General features: G+C 48.7%; 1 protein-coding gene across 12 annotated transcripts in view; it reads left to right on the top strand.

The window, feature by feature from the left end:
• EVA1C (eva-1 homolog C) overlaps positions 1-22,950 on the top strand; it is a 79,095-nt gene that overhangs the window by 42,155 nt on the left and 13,990 nt on the right. For 8 of the 12 annotated variants that reach the window (XM_077879006.1, XM_077879003.1, XM_077878996.1 and 5 more), the window contains 2 exons: positions 7,354-7,506; positions 18,219-18,362. In XM_077879006.1, coding sequence (XP_077735132.1) covers positions 7,354-7,506; positions 18,219-18,362 — 297 coding nt within the window. The remainder of the gene's footprint in view (positions 1-7,353; positions 7,507-18,218; positions 18,363-22,950) is intronic. The other 4 variants (XM_077879001.1, XM_077878999.1, XM_077879004.1 and 1 more) reach the window with 2 other exon arrangements.

Consider the following 22,950-nt stretch of genomic DNA (forward strand, 5'->3'; position numbering starts at 1 on the left):
TCTGTCTTCAGCCCTTTCCCTACTGGGGCCTGGATACCTCAGAACTTCCCTTATGGCTTTTCCCCCATACAGTGTGTTCAAACACACATTCACACTCACATGCACACACACTATCAGGCTTATCAGTGTACGCACGGTCGCTCACACATACAGGCTGTCACCTGCACGTGCTATTGCACGCATTTACACTGTCACATACATAACTCACACGTGCACATGATCGCAAACACCCACCAGCAGGCCCGGACTTTGCACACCCAGCCAAGCCCTCCCCGGGAATTCTTGTCAACTCGTGCCTCACTCAGGAAAATCCCTTCTACATCTCTGTGTTCTGGATCTCCCATCCTTCTCAAGGCTTAATCTCCAAAGGGGCCATCCTGGGGCACCTGAGCGACTCAGTGGTTGAGCATCTGCCTTTGGCTCAGGTCGTGATCCTGGAGCCCTAGGATCGAGTCCTGCATCAGGCTCCCTGTAGGGAGCCTGCTTCTCCCTCTGCCTGTGTCTCAGCATCTCTCTCTGTCTCTCATGAATAAATAAAAATTTTTAAAAAATGGCCACCCTCCTTCCATGGTGGAAAAGACAGTCCTTTTTCAAATTGGCCCTTGTTCAGAATGGTAAGGATTGGAGAATCCGGGTGGCAGGAATACTCCCATCTATTGTGATACTCTTGTCACATTTTCTCTGTGTTGGCAACTTTTCATACTAAAAAGTCGTGAAGGACCAGCCTCTAAAAGACGTAAAAAGGCCCTTGTGAAGTTGGGACCCCGAGTATAAGCCAGTGCCAGGCTACAGCTTTAGTCCTGCACCGAGCGATTAGGTCTGATGGTTTGCTAATTTCATTTCAGCAAAACACTTATTAAGCACCCACTGTGCACAGGCGCCAGGCCTGCTGTTGGGCATGAAGAGAACTCACGTTTTGCAGAAGGTTTTTGGATGGTGATTCCATCTGGGACGGCTCCCAATGTTCCTTCAGCCAGCGAGCCTTTACTGACCCCTTCATGTAGCTCTTTCCTTCTTGTCCTTTAGGTTCTAGCAAATATCACTTTTCTCTAGAAAGACCAGATGTGTCCAAAAAACATCTCAGGAGGAGCCCTGGTCTCTTGGTGCCATGCAAGTAGCTAAGGGGGAATGGACCCCGGCAGGGGTGCAGGGAAGGCTTTCCTGGCAGGTGATGATGGAGCAGGGGACTGCAACATAGGGTTGGGCACAGAAGGAGGCCTGTGGCTGGAGGAAGCAGGGGGCTCCGGGGGGTGGGTGGGCAGGCAAGCAGGAGCACCGGCCAGGGAGCTGGGGCAGGATCCCCAGGCCCTGATGGCCAAGGAAGGAGGTGGACTCTTTCTGTAAGGTGGCATTTACGCAGGGAGGGTGCACAGCTGGGGTTTTAAAGTCCCGTCTGGCTGCCTTGTATGGAACAGATTAGAGGCAGAGCCGTCGTGTCTTGGTCTGCTGGAGCTATTATAACAAAATGCCATAAACTGGGAGGCTAATGATCAACAGAGGTTTATTTCTTGTAGTTCTGGAGGCTGGGAAGCCTGAGATGTAGGTACTGGCAGCTTTGGTGTCTGCCGAGACCCCCCTTCCTCCCAGAAGACTATCTTTTTGCTATAACCACTTTGTCAGAAGGGACGAGGAATCTCTCCGGGGTCTCTTGCATTAAGGACACTAATCCCATGCATGGGGGCTCCACCCTCCGGACTTAAGCACCTCCCAAAGGCCCCACCCCTAATAACATTGAGTTGGACTTTAGGATCTCACCTTGAGCCTATGGGAAACCAGAGCACCCAGGGTGACATGAACATTGGTGACCTGAGGCCCTGCAGGCTGGGAGGTGGCCCCTGTCGCTGTGAGGTGAAGGAAGAAGGGAGGTGATTCCCACACCCTCCCTCCTCTTTCTCTGTAGCCCTCTTGCCCCAGAGGCTCTTCTCTGTCTCCTGTGCCAACCTGAGCGTGACACCGATTGTCAAAGACGCCCCTGGCGCACCCAGAGGTGCGGGGACCCAACCCTCATCACGAAAGCATCTCTCCCCAGCTCTGCCAGTGTGCGGTGAAACCTGCCACCGTGGGAGTATTTACACCAGGGAGCTGGGCAAACACCACCAGTCAGGGCTGGCTTGTCGGCCGCTGGGAGAGCTGTTTTACCAGCAAACCTCACTAGAAAGAACCTTCTTTTCTGGAATGGGCATCATGCTTCACCTCCTTAAATCGCATCCTTTAAGGGGATCTTGGTTCCAGAGATGCTTGGGATTTAGGCAGTTCTGGGTTCATACCCCTGTGTGCCATGCAGTGGCAGCGTGATCTCCGGGAGCGTCAGGAAACTTCCAGCGTTGGGTCCTTGACTCAACTGTAAAGTGAGGATGATGTACTGTCTGCATGGGGCTGCGGTAAAGAGTATAGAGTACAGCACAGCGTAGACTAACTAAAACTCCAGTGCTGTTTGTGAGATGCTTAGCACAGGACTTGGCATGCAGTGGCCCTCGGTGATCGTGGCCATCATTCTGGAAGGCAGATTAACATCATCCTTGCTGAAGGTGTGACTGACTGAAGGGCCCTGAGACATCAGATTTAGGGGAGGGGGGTCAGGATGAGGTTGGCCCCAGGTGCAGGCAATAGCAGGACACGAATTTTATTTTATTTTATTTTATTTTATTTTATTTTATTTTATTTTATTTTATGTTTTAAAGATTTTATTTATTTATTCACGAGAGGCACACAGAGAGAGGCAGAGACAAGGCAGAGGGAGAAGCAGGCTCCTTGCAGGAAGCCTGATCCAGGATTCGATCCCAAGACCCCAGGATCACAACCCCAACTGAGGGCAGATGTTCAATCATTGAGCCACCCAGGTGTCCCTGTAGCAAATTTTAAAAACATATTAAAAGTGACTAAATCTCTCTCTGTATGTTGACAATATGGCATGCATGGCTGTTGTAAATAACATCAGTAATCACAGGGCCTCTTGGGGCTGGTCACCCTCCCCACCCCGCGTCGAAGGACCCCCGCTGACATGCAGGTGTGTGCGTTATTAAGGAAGCCCCACATGGCCCTCTACTTGGCAGAAGTAGGAGGGGGACCTTGTTACTGTTGTCTTTGGAGAAGATTCCTGGCTGTCCCCCTTCCCCGGGCTCCTGTCACTCTTCCCATCCAAACCCACAGGGCTGTTGGCGACCCTTCTGGAAGGCTGCCTCCACCTTTCTTAATCTGAGACCACAGAGCACTCTTGCCCAGCGCTAAAACAAAGTCTCTCTCTCTATGAAAAGTAGCAATTTGTTAGTTGTCCTGTTGCTTTTAGGACCAGGAAGTGTCACTGTTAGGCGACAGTGAATTAGCACATTCCCAAGGAACCGAGGGACCCAACATCACACAGCGGTAACTCCCAGGCACTTAGTAATGTGACACTCACAGGCCCTTCCATTCCAGGAGATGATTTGCCCCATAATCTGGGGACAGGATCACAGGAGGCCTGACACACGGGTGTTGTGTTACTCTGGGTGAGTTGGGCAGGCATCGAGGCCTCCTTTAACGAATGGGCCTTAATACACCAGAGAGGTGGTGGCTAATAAACGCACTTCATGACAAGCCTTAAAAAGTCTCTCTTAATTTTAAAAAGTTCTGATGAGGGACGTCTGGGTGGCTCAGAGCTTGGGTGTCTGCCTTTGGCCCAGGGCATGATCTCGGGGTCCTGGGATGGAGTCCCACATCGGGCTCTCTGCAGGGAGCCTGCTTCTCCCTCTGCCTGTGTCTCTACCTCTCCCTGTGTGTTCCTCATGAATAAATAAATAAACTCTTTAAAAAAAATAAAAAATAAACAAAAAGTTCTGATGAAAGAAAGAAAGAAAGAAAGAAAGAAAGAAAGAAAGAAAGAAAGAAAGAGAAAGAAAGAAAAGAAAAGAAAGAAAGAAAAGAAAGGAAAGATCCTATTAAAAAGGAAAGCTTCCAGTTTGCTGAGATAAGACTTGGTTTTCATCCTTTTTGGCGAGCTCTGCAACTGGAAGGCATTCTTAACATTTTTCAGCATTCTCCCAGTTGGAAGGGTCCTCGGGCTCTTTTGGTGTGTCTACCCATGCCCTCTGTCCTGCATCAAAGGCCATCGTTCATTCTGGACCTTTGAAGTAAGGCAGTATTTTGGTGTTGGTGGGATTTAGCGTTTACTCAGAAAAAAAAGCACTGAAAACCTCATACCAGTGCAGACGTGACTCACCAAAATCAAACCCTCCAATGTCAGGGTCAGACTTGGTGTTCTTTATGTTTAGAAAAAGAAAACAAAGTTTTTCTTGGCTTTAGGTTTAAACTGTTGTATTAAGATTCCAGTGACCGGGCAAAGGGCATTCTGAACATTGCTTAGTCACCACTTAAGTTTTCCCTCCTCTGTTTGTTCCTTGTGTCTTCGAAGACTCGGTCGAGCAGGGATTCTGTGAGCATCTGTAATCTGGTTCACATCTTTCATTAATCTCGAGTGTTCTCATCATCACGCATTAAGGAACAGAGCCAGGCTGATCAGCGCCAGAGCTGATGGTATCTTGAGATCCTGAAGGTTTCCTCACTGCTGCTTCTCTGTTCGGTGGAGAAAAGCACAGGAATTTACAAGTGGCAGAAAGGTGGAATTTATATTTGGAAATTATTTTCTTTCGTGTTTTAAGTTTGAGGCTTAAGCATCAAGGATTCCAGGACACGAAGTCCCACGACCACCCAACCGGATGACCGGATGACCGAGGGTTGCACTAGTGTTTACCACTCACACCTTCCTGTCAGTGGGGGGCTTTCAAATTGGCTTGATTACAATGCAGAGTAAGGATTTTACATTTTGGCCCCGGGGTACATAACACACCCACAACTGAAAAGGTTTTTTTTTTTAATTATAAAATAGTGTTCATCCATTTTTTTCATGATGCACTTTGATGTTTTCTAAACTCTGTTTTTTTGAGTTGTGGGTCACAATTTACTAACTTGATTTCATGAAAAGAATAGAATAGGCCTCAAATCAGTTTGAAAAGCTTTAGCTTGAGATGTATGAGGGATCTGGGAATGGTCTTTGGGGGGGTGATCATGGTGGTAGTGGTCATGGGGGATGGTCATAGGAGATGGTCATGGGAGGGGTGACCATGGGAAGTGGTCATGCGGAATGGTCATGGGAGGTGATCGTGGGGGGAGTGGCCATGGGAGATGGTCAAGGGAGGGGTGACCACGGGAGGTGGTCATGCAGAATGGTCATGGAAGGTGATCATGAGAGACAGTCATGGGAGTGGTTATAGGGGTGGTTATGGGGAGTGGTCATGGGAGATGGTCATGGGGGGAGTGGCCATGGGAGGTGGTCACGGGAAATGGTCATGGGAGTTGGTCATGGGGATGGTCATGGGAGGTGATCTTGGGAGATGGTCATGGGGGTGGTTATGAGGGTAGTCATAGGGATGGTCATGGAGGATGGTCATAGGGGTGGTCATAGGCAGTGGTCATGGGGATGATCAGGGCAGTGGTCATAGGAGATGGCCATGAGGGATGGTCATGAGGGGTGATTCATGGGGGATGGTCATAGGAAGGGTGGTCATAGGAGGGGTAGTCATGGGGGAATGGTTATGAGGGGCTAGTTTTCCTTCTTCTTGACACATTCTTCCTCCCTATCCCTGGCTTTCCATGATAGCCTGAGTAGCTCCTGTAATTTAGCTCCTGTTGGCTTATTCGGCTGAAAGATCTTCCCATTTGCTCTGTAGCTGCAACATGGCTTGAACCTTGTTCTCACCATCATCATCACAACCACCTCTTCTTACATCAATACAGAGTTGGACATTTTATAAAGCATTTTTATATTTATTCTTCAACTTGACCTATTTCAAAGTAGAAAAATCTAGTACGGGGGTGATATAGTGATTTTTTTCCTTTCTAAAATATTGGGGAGGTGGGTAGAAGGGAACTATACATACAAATAAATGACCATAGTCTCCTTTGTGTTTTGCTTTGCGTTGCTTTTGCAAAGTTTAAGGTAAGTGGCAGGCTAGGGAAAGGTATCTGTAACACATAATAGATGAAAGTTGGCATCCAGAATATATGAATCACTCCCACAGTATCTAAAAATCCAAAACACAACATGCCAAGAATCTGAAGAGGTGATAAAATTCATTGATACATTTAAAGATCTTCGAAAGGGGCTTAATCCAGAAGACAAGCTCAAAAAATATTAAATTTTATTATTTTTGAAATATCTTTATTGAGGTATAATTTGCATAGCATAAATGTCACCCATTGCAAGTGTGCCATTCATTGATTTTCAGTAAATCGCTGAGTTGTGCCATCACCACCACTGTCCAGCTATAGAACATTTCCATCATCTCAAAAGTGTCCTGTGTCCATTTCTTATCATTTTCCTTGGTTCCCAAACCTCAACCCCAACGGAACCACTAACCTACGTTCTGTCTCTATAACTTTGCCTTTTCTGGAGCTCTCAACAAAATAGGATCATACAATATGTGATCCTTTGTGTCTGGAGTGTTAACTATTATTACTTTTGGAATCAAATCATTCTGAAACATCTTTATTAATTGAATGTTTTTCCAGTACATTCTTAAAAAAAAAAAATCAACCCAATCAACTATATTGTTCTGAGCAGCGCATTTACAACATCAACGCTGTGTGACGCTGCAAAGGGAAATGTTACGGTGGTATGCAGATTAAACAAACACACAAATCTTTTCCTAAATTCTTTGGAAACAATCTGTGACCTGGTGTGGGTTGTTGTAAGGTAGCACGCGGTGGCAGCCTGAGCATCGGTGGCTCTTGGATCACCAGACTAGGGGCAGGCTCTTCATACTTTTCTAAAGAGGGCCTCTTCACAAGACACATACTCTGCTTTTTTCCCTTTTCCTAGCCAAGGAAATAATTTGCTTTTATGTTTTCTTTTTAAATATATAAATGGGGGTGTTAGAACATTAGGAAGTCTGGCAGTGAGGCTTATTAATCGGGCTGTCTCCAGAAATTTAATCTGCAGGCAGATAATTCCTGGTCTTTAACTATGTGGGTCCAAGCCAACGTTTGAGGAAAGGCTTCCTTCAATTAAGGAATCTCTCTCTCTCTCTCAACATCCTTTATGGCCAGGCCCATCCCCAAATCCAGTCCAGCGAGCCCTGCCTTCTGTACTTGGTCCCTGGCTCCTGTTTCCTCTCTGTGCACCTGCTGTCATTCCCGCCCTCTTCCTGAAGGGGGCGCTTTTTATTCCAGGGTCAGACCCCATGGGGATGGAGGGTTGGTTCCCACTGTCCTTCTCAGGGTGCAGCCCCAGAGGGGGATGAGTGGCCAGGGCTTGGGCAGGGCTCCCCGATTCCTTCTGAGAGGAGCTGATGGTGCCGCTGATTTTTGTTTCTGCTTCAGATGAATTAAAAAACAAAACCGTGTGTGAAGACCAAGAGCTGAAACTGCACTGCCACCCTTCAAAGTTTCTCAACATCTACTCTGCGAGCTATGGCAGGAGGACCCAGGAGAGGGACATCTGCTCCTCGGAAGGGGAGCGGCTCCCCCCCTTTGGTATGTGTTTTTGTGTGGCTACCATTAGGTGCCGAGGGGATAGGGCCCTGGCTCCCCATCTAGGGGTCAGGACCTGGAGGAGAGGGAGGTTCGAGGGCAGGGAGGAACCACCCTCAGGGTCCTGCCTCCTTCTGCCCCACATTCCTTTTTTTTAGATTATTTTTTTAAATTTTTATTTATTTATGATAGTCACACAGAGAAAGAGAGAGAGAGGCAGAGACACAGGCAGAGGGAGAAGCAGGCTCCATGCACCGGGAGCCCGATGTGGGATTCGATTCCGGGTCTCCAGGATCGCGCCCTGGGCCAAAGGCAGGCGCTAAACCGCTGCGCCACCCAGGGATCCCTGCCCCACATTCCTAAATCTGTCCACTGTTTAGTCATTTCACACCAAATAGTTATTGAGCACCGACTGTATGCAGGGCCCTGTTCTAGGTGTGAGGGAGTCTCAGGGACTAACAACACATGGTCTACATGGAACTGATCTTCCAGCAATGGACAAAGAGGTTGTGAGAGAATGAACAAACAGAAGGAGCCCGCGTGTCGTATTTCAGGTCCACATATGTACTAAGTGGAAAAGCCCACAGCGGAAGGGACGTTGGGGAGGCTGGGGTGTGCTGCAGAGAGGCATGGTCTTCCGGGGTCTCCGGGATGCTGAGCAGAGACTCGAAGGAGGACACCTACAGATACCTGGGGCGGCGTCCAGGTAGAGAGAAGAGCCTGGACCATCCCCGGTTGTTTAGTGTGCAGCGGAGCTCAGTGGGTCGTTCTTCGCAGCGATCTGCCGTCTGGCGCTGAGAGGTGATGGCCAGGATGTAGGGCCGGAAGCTCCCCCCATCGGAGTCACCCAATGTTATGATTAGTCAGGGCTCTCCAGAGCAACCGAACCCACAGGAGATGCGTATATGTATTTGGGGAAGAGAGACTGATGGTAAGGAATCGGCTCACACGGCGGTGGAGCCTGGCAAATCTGAAAGCTTGGGGCAGGTTGACAGTCTGGGAACTCAGGTAAGAGCTGGTGTTCAATCTTGAGTCTATGTCCTGTGGGGGTACCGGGCTGCAAACGGGCAGATTTTCTGTGTTGCAGCCTGGAGGAAAATTTCTGTATTCGGAAGACCTGGCCTTTTTTTTTTTTTTTTTTTTGACTCCAAACTTTATTTTTGGCCCCAGGTCAGGGCTCCCAAAAGGCTTTCTAGCCAGTCATTTCAGAGTCTTCTACAGTCATTACCAAGTGGGCTTCCTCAGGAGGCCTTGCCATCCCCAACTCTTGACTTCTCCTGGTGCCACCCTCTCCTGTCACCTGGGCTCCAGTCTCCATCCAATGGCCCCAGGAATTCAAAGCATAGCTACCAGTTTGAAGGTGCCCTCAGGCTTCACAGGAACCACGTGGACAAAAGTCTTATAGAGCACAGCACCCTTGGGCAGCCTGGTAACCAGCTCCACAGCCTCTGTGTTGCTGGGACTGGGCACATAGACCTCCTTAGTGTGGCGACCACTCCCTCCTCCAGGGCATACAGGTGCTTCTTCTTCCCAAGGCCCACATGGGCTCCTGGGTGCCAATGGAAGTGGCATTGAGTTGCAAGGATGCTGCCAGCATCAACGTAGTGACCCTCCATTTTCCTGAGGCCAAAGCATTTGCCTGGTGACTTTCCTCCCAGGTTTTTGGAGCTGCCACCTGTCTTTTTGGATGCATACCTGACGGCAAGAGACGCAGCCTAAGGGGGGCTCAGCAGGGCAAGATGGAAGCCACTTGCTATGTGACAAGCACAGGGCTGGCAGTCCTTGCTTTCAGGCCTGCAGACACAGCCAGTTAATCAGGGATACGCCGGAGTCTTCAGAGAAGCCTTGTGAGACTCTGGAGTCTACAAGTTGAGTTCCCTGAAATCAGGTTTCTGAAGTTTTAATGAGCAAAGGGAGTAGCAGCCGCCCGCATCCTCAGCGGGCCTGACTTTGCTCTTCAGTCCTTCAACTGATTGGTTGAGGCCCACCCACACCTGGAAGGGTAATCTGCTTTACTCAGAGGCCCCTTTAAATGTTAAATGTTAGTCCCGTCCTTAAAATATCTACACAACCACATCTAGACTGGTGTTTGACCAAATGACGGGACACCCTGGCCTAGCTGAGTTGAGATGTAAAATTAACCATCACGTACCCCAGTCTGCGGTGGGAAAGCGGGCCTGACCTGTATCCTCCGTATTACCAGAGGGAACAGTCAGTCCCCACGGGGAGACAGCCCAGAGAGCTGCACTGTATTCATCAGAATCTAAAACGAGCTCCGAGCGTATTAAATTGCTACCGTCACATGTGGAATTGAACATTCATTTTTAAGAAGAGATTCATACAAAACCAGTATCCTGGATCTGAAAAAATAAAAGACTGTAAAGTCACTGACCACACAGGCAAATTCTTGGGCAAGACTAGAGAGAGAACAAAAAGCTGTTCCCAAGGAATGCGTGCCACCAAGGCCCCTGGCCTGGTGTTCCGGGAAGGAAGGCCCCTCGGTAGTGGATGGTGGAGGGTCATTTGAAGGGTGGCTCTGGTGGCCCTGGTGGCCCAGAAAGACAGGCGGAGTGAAGTGCTGGGGGAGCTCTGGGGGAGAGGACTCCCATTTAACAGGCTTGGGTGCCAGACGGGGCAGAGAGGTCTTGGTGGGGGCTTCCCATGGTGTGTCACGGCACCACCCTCTGCCCCACGCCCCCGTGAGTGACCTGGGGGTTCCTGACACTCCAGTCTCCCTCTCATGTAACACCTGCATGTGTTCCGAACATCTCCCTCCCCTCTTCCTTCGGTCCAACTACCGCATTGGCCCAGGGGACCATTGCCGGGTCATTGCGGTCTCCCTCCTCCCCAGCTTGCCGTCCCCACCCCCCACCCCAGGGTGGCCAGAGGCATTCTCAAGGGCCAGAGTGATCGCTGTTCTTCTGAACATCCTGTAGTGACTCCCATATGGTCTCGTCCCCTTGGCTGCATAAGGGGCCCTTGGTGACGTGAGCTATTTCTGCAAAAAGGGACCCTCCTTCTTAATATTGGGGTGGGGCACCCCATGTCTCAGGCTTGCTACTTCGAACTTAGCCCCAGGTGTTTGGGGAGGCAGCACTAAGTCACATCTGCTTCCGCTGTTGCTTTGGGCAGAAGAAGTCGGTCAGCCAAGCGGGCAGATCCGCACACAGGGTGAGTGATTTACGTGCCCTGGGTCGCTGCCTTTGGTTCCTGGGAAGTTGGATGGGAGTTGGGTTTAAAGGGAAACGCAATCAGCCAAAGAAAATGTTAGCAGACATCATGGCTAGAGGACAGGTTGCCATAGAGACCTCGAGGAATCCTTAGGTCAGCCAGCTGTGCTCGTGCCATGAATAGCACTAGTGGGCGCAGGGAAGGTCTGTGAATGGGAGACCGTGCCCCTTGCTTAGCGTGACACTTGGAAAGTGTCAGCCCTGGCAAAGTCACAGGGCAAAAGGAGGTTTCCTCGTCCTGGCCCCCCGGCCCCTCCCTTCCCTCACGGTCAAGGGCTTCTGTCCCTCGCCCCATTGGCTACACTTGAGGTTGGCTGTTGGCTGCATTCAGGACCCGCTGCCAAACCCTGGAGAGCGCCCGGCCCTGTGCTCTACACCCGGAGAGAGGCTCACAGGGAAAAGGAGAGGCCCTGGGGAAGCCAAGGACCCTCCCTTAGTCCCTTCTCCGCTTGGCAGCCGGAGAGATATTGATAAAATAAATCTGATCACAACGCCCACCCCCCACCCCTTAAAGCCCTGCGCTTTGCCCACTGTAATTAGAATAAATCCAATCTCCCAGGCCTCCAAACTGTGGGGCACTGCACACTCATTCATAGCCTGGAGCCTTTGCACAAGCTCTTCCTCTGGCCTGGAATGTTTTCGCCCCATCAGGCCGGAACCAAGTCGGATGTCCTCAGCCAGGTCTCCTGGGGCTCCCTGCCCGGCCAGGCACCTCGTCTCTGCAGTCTCAGGCGGGCCTCCTCCCTTTGTGTCTTCATGACGTGGAAACCATCATTCCGTGTCTGTGGTCTGTTCCCCCAGGGGAAGGTAAGCCTTGTCTGCTGCCCGCAGGATTCCCAGCAGCTGGAGCAGGGCCTGGCCCAGAGTAGGGCCTGGATGAATCAGAGCCCCTCCTGAGGGAGGCGCCCCCATGGGCTCCTGCAGGTGGATGGTTGCCAGCCCAGAATGCGGGCTCAGTGTCGTCACAGCCTCCAACCCCTCATGAGATGCTGGAAATCCGGATTTTTTTTTTCTTAATGTGAAATGTTCCAACTTTTTAAAACAGTGCATGAGCCAAACAAAACATGCCTACAGGCCACATCCGGTCCACAGGCTGCCAGTGTGATCTCTGCTCTAAGAACTCAGCAACATCGCTTTGAAGAAGGGGGAAAGGCTGTTTATTCTCCATCCTGGGACCTGACATGAATTTGGTAGGATGACTGTCTGGGGCCGGGTGGTCAGGCCTCACTGTGGCGTCTGGAAGGTGATGTGTGTACGGTTCGTCTGGTGGTTGAGCTGCAGTCTGGTGGAAGCCCATATGCTCCAGCCCTGGTGCCTCCCTGGGAACACGCGTGGTGGGGGCCACCCAGGCCCCAGTGAAGCCAGGAAGCTCCGCTGAGCGTGGCTTTAGCACTGAAAAAATCCTGAGGGAGGGCATACCCAGTTCTTTCTGAGAGATGACGAGTAGGATCACCGTGACCGTCCAGAACCAGCACCATAAATACATTTAAGGGAAATAGGAAACCAGTGCAGCCATGGATGTTACCCATCAAGTGAGAAGCTCTTTCCTTTTTCAGGGTCTCCTCCAAGTCCTGGTGTGTGAGCTTAGAACAGTTTTTACCTAATGGTGATTCTGAAACAGATATGTTTGATTCTGGTTTGAAATTTCACTTTATATCCAGGGGGTCTTCCAGGTCGCCAGCAAAATCCTCACAATGCCAGTCATTTCTTCACGTCTTGTGACAGGGCTATCGTATAGTATTTAATTTACCGTTCCCTGGTGGCTGGGGCGGGGGGGGTTGTCTTACTGATTCTGACTTTCAAATATTCTAAGTGATGTGTATTATGCTTGTAGCTTTTTCTTTCCTCTGGATTATTTCCTTGGGATAAATTCCCAGAAGTTTTATACTGAAAGAGGGCGTGGGCATGTTTACAATTCTTTATATGTATCCCCAGAGTTCTTTCCAAAAACTTTTTGTACCAATTTATATGCATAAACAGCGATGTAAGCCTTTGGGTTTCCTTGCAACTCTGGCAGACGTATGTGTGATTTTTCTTAGGATCTAATTTAACAGATATAAGATGATCCTCTTATTTGCCTTCCTTTGAATATTAATGACTATGAACATTTCCCATGCTTTTGTGGTTCTTGTATTTGCACTCTCGCCCACCATCCCTCTAGCCTTCCCCCCCCCCTTTTTTTTTTACCCCTGGTGGGACCCTTATTTTTTTCCCCCAAGTATTTTTAGATGATGAGTAGAGCTGTTAATCCTTGACGTGCTTTTCCTGCCACCAGTCTCCCTCTCGAGAGAGATATCTAGCATATCAGTGCCCATTCACTTTGAAGGTGGAAAGTTCTACTCTGAGATGTACTTGGCATCAAGGTGCAAAGGTTAGAGAGGCGCTTCTCTTCAAGGCCTTAGACTTTTACTAACACTTCCAACTGATGCCCAAAGTTCAGTTCCAAAGCCACATCCGCATTTTGAGGAATTCTTTGTATCTCAGAAACTCATTTTTTTTTTTAAGATTTTATTTTTTGAGAGAGAGAAAGAGCACAAGCAGGGGGGAAGGGCAGAGGGAGGAGAAGCAGGTTCCTCACTGAGCAGAGAGCCTGATGTGAGGGCTCAATCCCAGGACCCTGGAATCATGCCCTGAGCCAAAGGCAGATGCTCAACCGACTGAGCCACCCAGATGCCCCAAAGAGAAGATCTTTAAAGAGATGTTTAAGGGGCACCTGGGTGGCTCAGCAGTTGAGCATCTGCCTTCGGCTCAGGGTGTGATCCCGGGGTCCTCGGATCGAGTCCCACATCGGGCTCCCTGCATGGAGCCTGCTTCTCCCTCTGCCTGTGTCTCTGCCTCTCTCTGTGTCTCTCATGAATAAATAAATAAAATCTTTAAAATAATAAATAAATAAATAAATAAACAAATAAATAAATAAATAAATAAAATGTTAAAGTTAGATTAAGGTCACATGGGTGCTAATCCAATATAACTTGTGTGCCTGTAAGAAGAGGGAGTTAGGACACAGACACACACAGAGGAAGACCGTGCATGGACACAGGGAGAGGATGGCCATCCCCAAGCCAAGGAGAGAGGCCTCAGAAGGAACCAAGTCTGCTGACATCTGGGACTTCCAGCCTCCAGAATGGAAATACATTTTTGTTGGTTACGCTCCCAGCGGGTGGTACTTGTTACAGCAGCCCTAGCCGACTGAGACTTCGATATAACACTAAACTATGAAAAAAAAAAGCTGAGACGCGCAAGAGTGATGACTAAGCCAGCTGTGAGACCAGCTGCACAAGGTGGCATCTCGCCGGCACACGAGTTCCAACACAGCTACATGTGGTGTCTTACCTTGAGGTTGATGAGCCTTCAAAGATGCACCTGAAAGATCTTCCAGCAAGTCAGATCCATCAGACCCTATGTCTTGTCGAGGGGAAGAGAAGGGAAGGTGTGACAGTGAGTGATTATTGTTGGCCACAAGTGAACACCAGGGCAATTGCAAGTTCACAGAGAAAGGAGTGAGCCTTCCCACAGACCTGGGCATGAACTTTGGGAAGGCCCCTGGCCGGGCGTCCACTGTGATATGTCATTTCCTGCTGCAGTTACATTTTCTGGGTGGGCTCCAGAGATCCTGCTGTTTCCTTAGTAAGAGAACTAGAAAACCACCCAGTGGGCCTCAAGGTCTGGGCAAAGGCCATCCCAAGGCCAAGTGTGGGCAGGCCTCGACTTCCCAGCCAAAGAGTAAAGTGCTAGGGGTCCCCACTGCCAAGAGCAGCCTAATTATCAAAATAAACACACGTTGTGAGGATTAATTAGCTTCAGTTTCAGTGTTAAACAATAGCTAAAAAAAATAAAAATGAAATGGTTGAGTATCATGTTATCAGATGTATTGGGTGTGGAGGATGGTTTGCCAGGAAGAGAGGGTGCACACAAAATCAGCCTCAGAGGGAGATAATGGCTTGGAAATAAATCCTGCAAACAGTTCGGAGCTCAGTGTCAACAAGGATATGGTCGGTCAGACCTGAGTCAGACCTGAATTACCTTGGGCCCCTTCCTGAAAACACACTGTGGGTTTCACTCTGACCAAGATAAACTCTTTTGCTTCCAGGATAATTTAAGAGCGAGAAGCCCACCTCTGTAAATCACGCTCGTCACAACCTCTTGGGCCAAACAGGGTTGTGGTCTTATAAATGAGATGGATTTCTTTTTCCTTCCTGCATTAGTCTTAAAGAATATGGTCAGGCACATGTCCTAAGAAAATATAAGGTTCCCCAGAGCACTCGTACAATTCTGGCAGGAGTGTGAATCAGGAGAACTCTTCTGGATAACACTTTGGTGGTGTGTATCAAAAGCCTTAATATTTTGGGACGCCTGGGTGGCTCTGTGGTTGAGCATCTGCCTTCAGCCCAGGGTGTGATCTCAGGGTCCTGGGATTGAGTCCCGCATTGGGCTCCCCGCAGGGAGCCTGCTTCTCCCTCAGTCTATGTCTCTGCCTCTCTGTGTGTCTCTCATGAATAAATAAATAAATAAAAATATTTTTTTAAAAATCCTTAATATTTTGAATAGCCTTTGACAAAGCAATCTACTTCCAAGAATTCCTATGGAAACTCTCATGCTTGTTGTATAGATATTTAGCTCTTGGCATGTTCCACATAGAACTTTTTTTTTTTAATCTATCTATCTATCTACCTATTTATCTATTTGAGAGTAGGAAAGAATGCAACGTGGAGGGGGAGGGGCAGAGAGAGAGCGAGAGAGAATCTCCAGCAAACTCCCCACTGAGCATGGGCTTAATCCCAGGACCCTGAGATCAGGACCTGAGCTGAAATCAAGAGTCTGATGCTTAACTGGCTGAGCCACTCAGGTGCCCCCCAACATAGAACTGCTTCTAATGTTTAAAACCAGAAATCCCCTGAATGATGATTGCATTGGGTATTGTAAATAGAGCTGGTGCATCCATAAAATGGAGAATTACGCAAGTCTTTAAAATGATATTCATGTTAAAATTTGCACAGCTATGTTAAATGGGAAAAAAAGTAGCATACGAAATATGTGTATGACACCATTGAGGGGGAAGGGCATTCACACAGGGAAAAGTGGCTAGAAGGAGGTTCCTTAAAGGTTAATCATTTTGAGGTGGGGTTTTTTTCCCCCGAATTTACTGGAAATTTTTATTTTTCTAGCTGTGGCTTATCTGTGCTTTTCAAGTTTTCAACTCTAAATGCGTATTTCCTTTGTAACAGAATAAACGCTAGTTACATCAGGCTTCTAAGAATAATTTCGTAATTCAGATGGCTACTTCTTCCCAATGTAGAAATCGTACATCCCATTCTCAGATCTTGACTGTGAATTCTGAAGGAGTTGGGAAAAGGATTTGTGAGCCTATAGACTCTTGGGAGTGGAACTGCTGAGTCTGCGGATGTGAAATGTGCCGATTTAAAAGATGCCCATGCGTGTTCCAGGGTTGGTTTATACTCCCACCAGCCAAGTTCAAGGGTTTCCATTGATCCGTATCTTCTTCAACACTTGGGATTGTCAGTCTTTTAAGTTTTGCTGATCTAGAAAGTGCAAAATAATATTTTATTGTGGTCTTAATTTGTATTTCCCTCATTTGTGTATTATAGAAACAATTATATATAACTTATTATAATACATATATTACATCTATGATAAATAGCCTATGCCGCAGAGTCATTGGAAACACCACATCAGTTGACGTACAAGTGCCAGCAACGGCTGTCATAACGTTGTTAGGTGTTGTTATAAGTGAACCGACCTTTTTAAGGTCTCTCAAATTCTCTCCTCTGTGCTCTGCTCTTCAAGCTTTTAATTCCTTCCAGTGTGTATTATTTTTTAAAAGATTTTACTCATTCATTCATTCATTCATTCATTCATTCTTCATTCATTTAGAGAGAGTGGGGGAGGGGCAGAGGAAGAGAGAGAGCATCTCCAGCAGACTCCCCGTTGAGTGCGGAGCCCCAACAAGGCTCAGTCCACGACCCTGAGATGGTGACCTGAGCCAAAACCAAGAGTCAGGTGCTCAACCCGTGGAGCCGCCCAGGCGCCCCGCCTAGTGTGTATTATTAAAATTTCCTCCAAATGGAGTTTGGTTCTCTTTCTCTCCCAGGGCCTCCCATGCACTGTCCCTAAAGGTCAGTGGCACCAGCCATTCCTTTGGGCCCCACGTCATTTGCAGAATAGAATCTGTCTTTGGCTGAGCATGCAGAGGCAAACTCAGGCTCTCTCCAGGTGCCTTTTCCCCCTCGTTCTCTGTGGCTTCCCCGTCTGCACCCACTGTTCCAGCTCACGGTCGACCCCCTAGACTCCGCTTAAGTGATGCTAGCCCGCTTACTGTGGTGTTTCTGCCTCTCTGTCTTGCTCGCCTCTACCCAATTCATGCACTTTCCCCCGTGACCGAGTCCCTCTGCCCCATAAAGCCTGTCGTGACCACTGTGGTCCATGCCGATCGCTCCTGTCTCCGACCCCAGCACCTCTTGTCCTGGCCACGTACTGCTGACACTCACCCCGTTTCACATTGTCAGACATCAGGTCCCACATGTGGGTTTTGTCTCCAGCTCCAGCGCACCCTGCGAATCCAAGATAGACTTCTTCTGACTTGTTTTTCCTGACAGCACATGACACCCCCTGTGCCTCACCTCTGTACATGTTAGATTAATGTTTGCTCGTTGTGATGGCATTGTGGCAGGTGCTGAAAAACATGTCCTCATGTCTCTTAGTTCATCTCATTCATTCGTTCATCATTATTTTCTAGGTTTCTGCACCTGGCCAGGATGTGGGAATTAGATGACAAACAAGATGGAAAGAGTCCCTGTCCTCTTGGAGCTTCTGTTCACGTAGGGGTGATGGATTCTCGAAATAGACAAGTAGGGGTGCCTGGGTGGCTCAGTCGATTAAGCAAGCGTCTGACTCTTGATTTCAGGTCGTGATCTCAGGGTCTTAAGATCAAGCCCTACTGATCTGGCTCCATGAGCAGCATAGATCCTGCTTAAGATTTTCTCTCTTCTCCCTCTGTACCTCCCCTCCGCTCGCATGCTCTCTCTCCAAAATAAACGAAAACAAACAAACAAATAAATAAAAATATTTTAAGGAGTGGTAAGAAGCATAAAACATAAAAATCTTCATATTTTGCCTATTCTGTATGCAGGGCTAGTTATATAACTTGCAGGGCTTGTTGGAGAATGAAAATGTAGGACCCCTTGCTCAAAGATATGTGAGAATTTCCAGATGGTGACAGCAGGGCGTCAGCGTAAGCTCAGGGCTGTCCTAGCACATGTCAGGAGGCCCACTCTGCCTGTATGGTACTTAGCCCATATGATAAAGCATCTTGAGTATTTTAATGAGACATAAAATGATCCCAGAAACTATCTCCATGAGCTCTGAAATCCAGCTCAGTGTTGTTACTTACGTAAAGTAGCATAAGCTACACGGTAGCCAGATATGGATGCAACATAAAATTTCTTGTTGATGTTCCCTGCCTTTCAGACTGCTTGTCTTACTCAGCTTTGCAAGTATTATCCAGGAGGTGCTATGGGAAGCAGAGATGCAAAATCACGGTCAACAATCACCATTTCGGGAGCCCCTGTCTGCCAGGAGTGAAAAAATACCTCACTGTCACCTATGCCTGTGGTAAGAAACTGCTCGAAGTTCGTTGCCTCTTTGGGAGGTGAGGATCATGGGATCAAAAGGCATTTTAATGCGACAAACCAAACGATGCTACTCCTGAAACTGTGTTTGTCCTACACAGTATCCAACAGTACCTTTTAAAATCCTTTATTTCTGTGTATGGGGTTCACATTAGATAAGCAATACGATTTCTTCGGTCAAAATTTGTCTTAAAGGGTCTTTTAGCCATCAAGTTGGCAGCAAATGGGAAGAGTAGGAAAATAATAAGCAGGGGCAGCCCGGGTGGCTCAGCGGTTAGCACCGCCTTCGGCCCAGGGCCTGATCCTGAAGACCCGGAATCGAGTCCCGCGTCGGGCTCCCTGCATGGAGCCTGCTTCTCCCTCTGCCTCTCTCTCTCTCTATGTCTCTTCTGAATAAATTTTAAAAATCTTAAAAAAAAAAAAAAAAGAACAAGCAAATGAGAGAAGAGTGATTTTAATCTGGGTGCTTAGGAGGCTCTGAAATTTACGGGGCGTGTTATTCAAGCTCACAGAAGTGTTGTATGGCTCCTGGTTAACCTTGCAGCCTTGGTTTGAGGCTCTAAATGACTAACTCTCTCTGCTGCCAACAACCATTTTATCTGCATACCCACAGCAGTGAGTCAACGGATCAAATGCTCACCCGAAAACAATTAAAAATGTTACACGACAGCATGACTTGGTTCTCCCAGTGTCTTCAAACAAGAAAATGAAATGCCTGGTTCATTAGAGCCCAAGTTTAGAGAGCTACCTAAAAATGAGTCGGCACTAATTAGTCTCTGAGGGTACCGTGGATTTCTGGTTGGTGGGCCTGACATGTGGACCGTTGATATTGAAATGATCGTAAGAGCAAAAGGAGAGCAAAGAGAACCGTATCTAAAACAAAACAAAACAAAACAAAAAACCCGATGTCTGTGCCCGTGGAAACCGCTCCTCCTCCCAGATATCCCCATTTTTTTTCTTTTGGTAGCAGCTTGATTGAGATGTAATTCACAGGTCACCCGGTGCACCTGTTACAGCACACAAATCAAAGGTTTTAGAATTGGATTCCAGAATTTAGTTTCAGTCACAGGATGTGCCCCCATCACTGCAGTTAACTTAAGAACATTCTCATCATCCCCCAAAGAAATCTCACGCACTTTAGCTGTCGGCATCCGTCCACTTCCACCTCCCCACCCCAGGCAACCATCAGTCAGCCCTCAGGCTTTAGGATTTGCCTCTTAAACAGCTCATAGAAGTGGAATCATGCAGTATGTGGTTTTTTGGGGCCGGCACTTCTTTACGTAGTGTTTCCGAGGTACATCCATGTTGTCGCTTGTGTCAGTACTTCCTTCCTTTTTGTGGTCTAATAATATTCTGATGCACCCCCAGCCTTTTATATCCTGAGCTAAAAATGTTGTCCTCTGTGGTATCAGGGCTGTAACCGGTACAACGAAGGGGGCTGCATAAATGCATTTCCAGAATAATAGCATAATAGCACCTATTCTGGCACTGCAGGAAGTGTGGTTTTACTTTCCTTCCTGGGCTTCCTTCCTGCTCCCATGCCCAAGCAGCTCTGGGCAGCATCGAGTGTATTCTGGCTGGGGTTCCCACGAGAAGCCACACAAATCACTCTGAAGTTCTAGTAACATCCAGCCTCCCAGCTGAGTGTTGGAGTGTAGCCTGCAAAGAGGTGAATTTCCTGGTGTGCCTGCAAGAATGAGGGGACAGCCCTAGGGCTGGGGCTTTTTTTTTCTTTTTAAAAAAGATTTTGTTTATTTATCCATGAGAGACACAGAGAGAGGCAGAGGCATAGGCAGAGGGAAAAAGCAGGCTCCCCGTGGGGAGCCCGATGTGGAACTAGATCCCAGGACCCCAGGATCATGACCTGAGCCAAAGGCAGATGCTCAACCACTGAGCCACCCAGGGGCCCCTGGGGCTCTTCTTAGCTGAAAGAGGGTGGGCTCTCAGGGCCTAGAGGTCCTGCTTCAGTTCATGCTTCTTCTCCCTCATTCATTCATTCAGCATGCTGTGGGCAGGTGCTCTGTGTCCAGGTGGCATCAGTGCCAAGAATTGGGTGGTTAGGAAAAAAAAAAAGGCATGGTCCTTGTCCTTGGAATTATCAGGTGAGGGCAAGAGATGGATGCTAAACAAACACACAGGTAAATCTGGCAGGTAGGTCTGGGCAGCCATCGAGGCATGGAGTAGGTAGAGGAAGTGCGGAGCTGGTAAGGTCAAGGTGGCATGAAGTAGCCCCAGAATGGCCAGGACCCAGTCTTGTGGGGTCCTGGGTAGAAGTGCAAGTGGAGGGCTTGCGGTGGAAAAATCAGCCCACCATGGTGACTGGACTTTTTTTTTTTTTTTACTTTTATTTATTTATTCGTGAGAGACACAGAGAGAGGCAGAGACACAGGCAGAGGGAGAAGCAGGCTCCCTGTGGGGAGCCCGATGTAGGACTCGGTCCTAGGACCCTGGGATCACAACCTGAGCTGAAGGCAGACGCTCAAACACTGAGCCCCCCAGGTGCCCAAGCAGACACTTCCTAATCACCTTCTAAGTGGTTGATGTTTTAAAATTATACTCTCCTTCACCCCCGGCCAGATGGCTCTTTCCTGTGTAACCTGAATCATTAAAACGTGATTTGCAATGTCTGAATATTTTCTAGGTCACCAAATGGGAATGCGGGGTTTTACATTTTTAAAAAATTTCTCCCACCCGATGTGGAAGACCGAGGATGTCAATAGTTTCTGAGGGAATCTGCCCTAGTTAGCACTCTTTGGCTGTGAGTGAAGGAACCAATTTGAGCTGGTTTAAGCCAAAAAGGGGTTAGATAGGTGGGTTACAGGTGGCAGGAAGGCCATGGAAGCCAGGACAGGGCAGCAAGTCCTCAGGGAAGGGCTGACACCGAAGCTCCAAGGTCATGGCAAACCTCTGGCATCTCTGCTCTCATGGCTCTTCTGCTTCCTTATTCTCTCTCTCTCTCTCTCTCTCTCTCTCTCCTGCACACAGCATCCCTGTGAGCCTGAGCTGAATGGCACATGGCCACCCCCTCATATGTCCCATTTCTAACAATCATGGAGACGTGCAGTCTGACAATCTTAATTCCAAATTTCTACCAGAAAGATATTTAATTGGCTGGGCTGGGTCAGGTAAGCCCCCCTGCCCCCTCTTTTTGATCTGCCCTGGACGGAGACCATGTGACATGGGTTCCTAGAGAGGGCCCCAACCAAGCCTCTACCCAAGTCAAGATGCTCCTACGTAAGAGGGTCAGGGAAGAACCACCCCATAGATGTCTACTCCAATACCCTGCTTCTAACTCCAGCAGCTGGTCCAGATTTGCTGTTCTACCCAGATTTGCTGTTCTACCCAGATTTGCTTAGATTTCCTAAGTCCACACAGGGGTGAGGACACCTCACTCCAAGGGTGGGGGGGCAGAGGTGCATTAGGAACAAGTATTGGACGTCAAGCTCTAGGTCCTCTTTTTTTTTTTTTTTTTTTTTTAAGATTTTACTTATTTATCCATAAGAGACAGAGGGAGGGAGAAGCAGGCTCCATGCAGGGAGCCTGACGTGGGACTCAATCCTGGGTCTCCAGGATCACGCCCTGGGCTGAAGGCGGCGCTAAACCGCTGAGCCCCCCGGGCTGCCCTAGTCCTCATTTCTATAGGAACACATGCCATCCGTCTCTAGTATGACCCAGGCAGCGGGGCAGGGATGCCTCACCCACAGTAACCCTGATTGCGCCTTATGGTGGGGGGGCAGGGGAAATTACAGTGGGCAGTATGATCTCTGCCCCCCTGGGGACTTGGGGGACCAGGAGGGCTTCCTGCGGGAGGTGGCATTAGAAGCAAGTGAGACCAGGTGGGGGGTAGTCAGCAAAGTGAAGGCAGTGGGAGGGGAGGGCAGGCTAGGCTTTTAGCCAAGGGCGGTGGAGAGCCCTGGACAAGTGGTCTCAGGGGACATAATCAGTTTGCATTTAAAAAAAAACACTCCGGGGGATCCGTGCGTGGCTCAAGCAGTTTGGTGCCTGTCTTTGGCCCAGGGCATGATCCTGGAGTCCCGGGATCGAGTCCCGCATCGGGCTTCCTGCAGGGAGCCTGCTTCTCCCTCTGCCTCTGTCTCTGCTTCTCTCTGTCTTTGTGTCTCTCATGAATAAATAAATAAATAAAATATTTTTTTAAAAAAGTAAAAAAGAACCTTCCTCCCTATTTTATAGAGCTTCATTTAATCCTGGCTCTCTCTCCCACCTGGCTTAGGCAGGGCAGAGGATTTCAGCATCTCTGCGGAGCCCTGGGGCGTGATTCAGGCTGTGGGCCTCTTGCTCTTCCCACTGCAGGCTGCACGTCTGGCAAATGTCAGACCGCTCAGCGCAGGGCACACCGACCGGCTGGGATGCATCACTGCACTGCTCCTCTTCAGCGGTTTGCTAAATGAGGTCCCCTCTCTGTGTGTGTTCCCTCCAAGCTTAACCACGAGCCTCACTTCTTGGACATGCTGGCTTCAGACTTTCCTCCTAATAGGATAAGCCAGACCAGGAAAACTCAGCTCCGCCCCTCACATCTGCAGGGAGGGATCTCTCCGTGTCCACAGCCGCTA

Source organism: Canis aureus, chromosome 30 (genome assembly GCF_053574225.1).
Source record: "Canis aureus isolate CA01 chromosome 30, VMU_Caureus_v.1.0, whole genome shotgun sequence".
In the NCBI taxonomy this organism is placed as follows: Eukaryota; Metazoa; Chordata; class Mammalia; order Carnivora; family Canidae; genus Canis; species Canis aureus.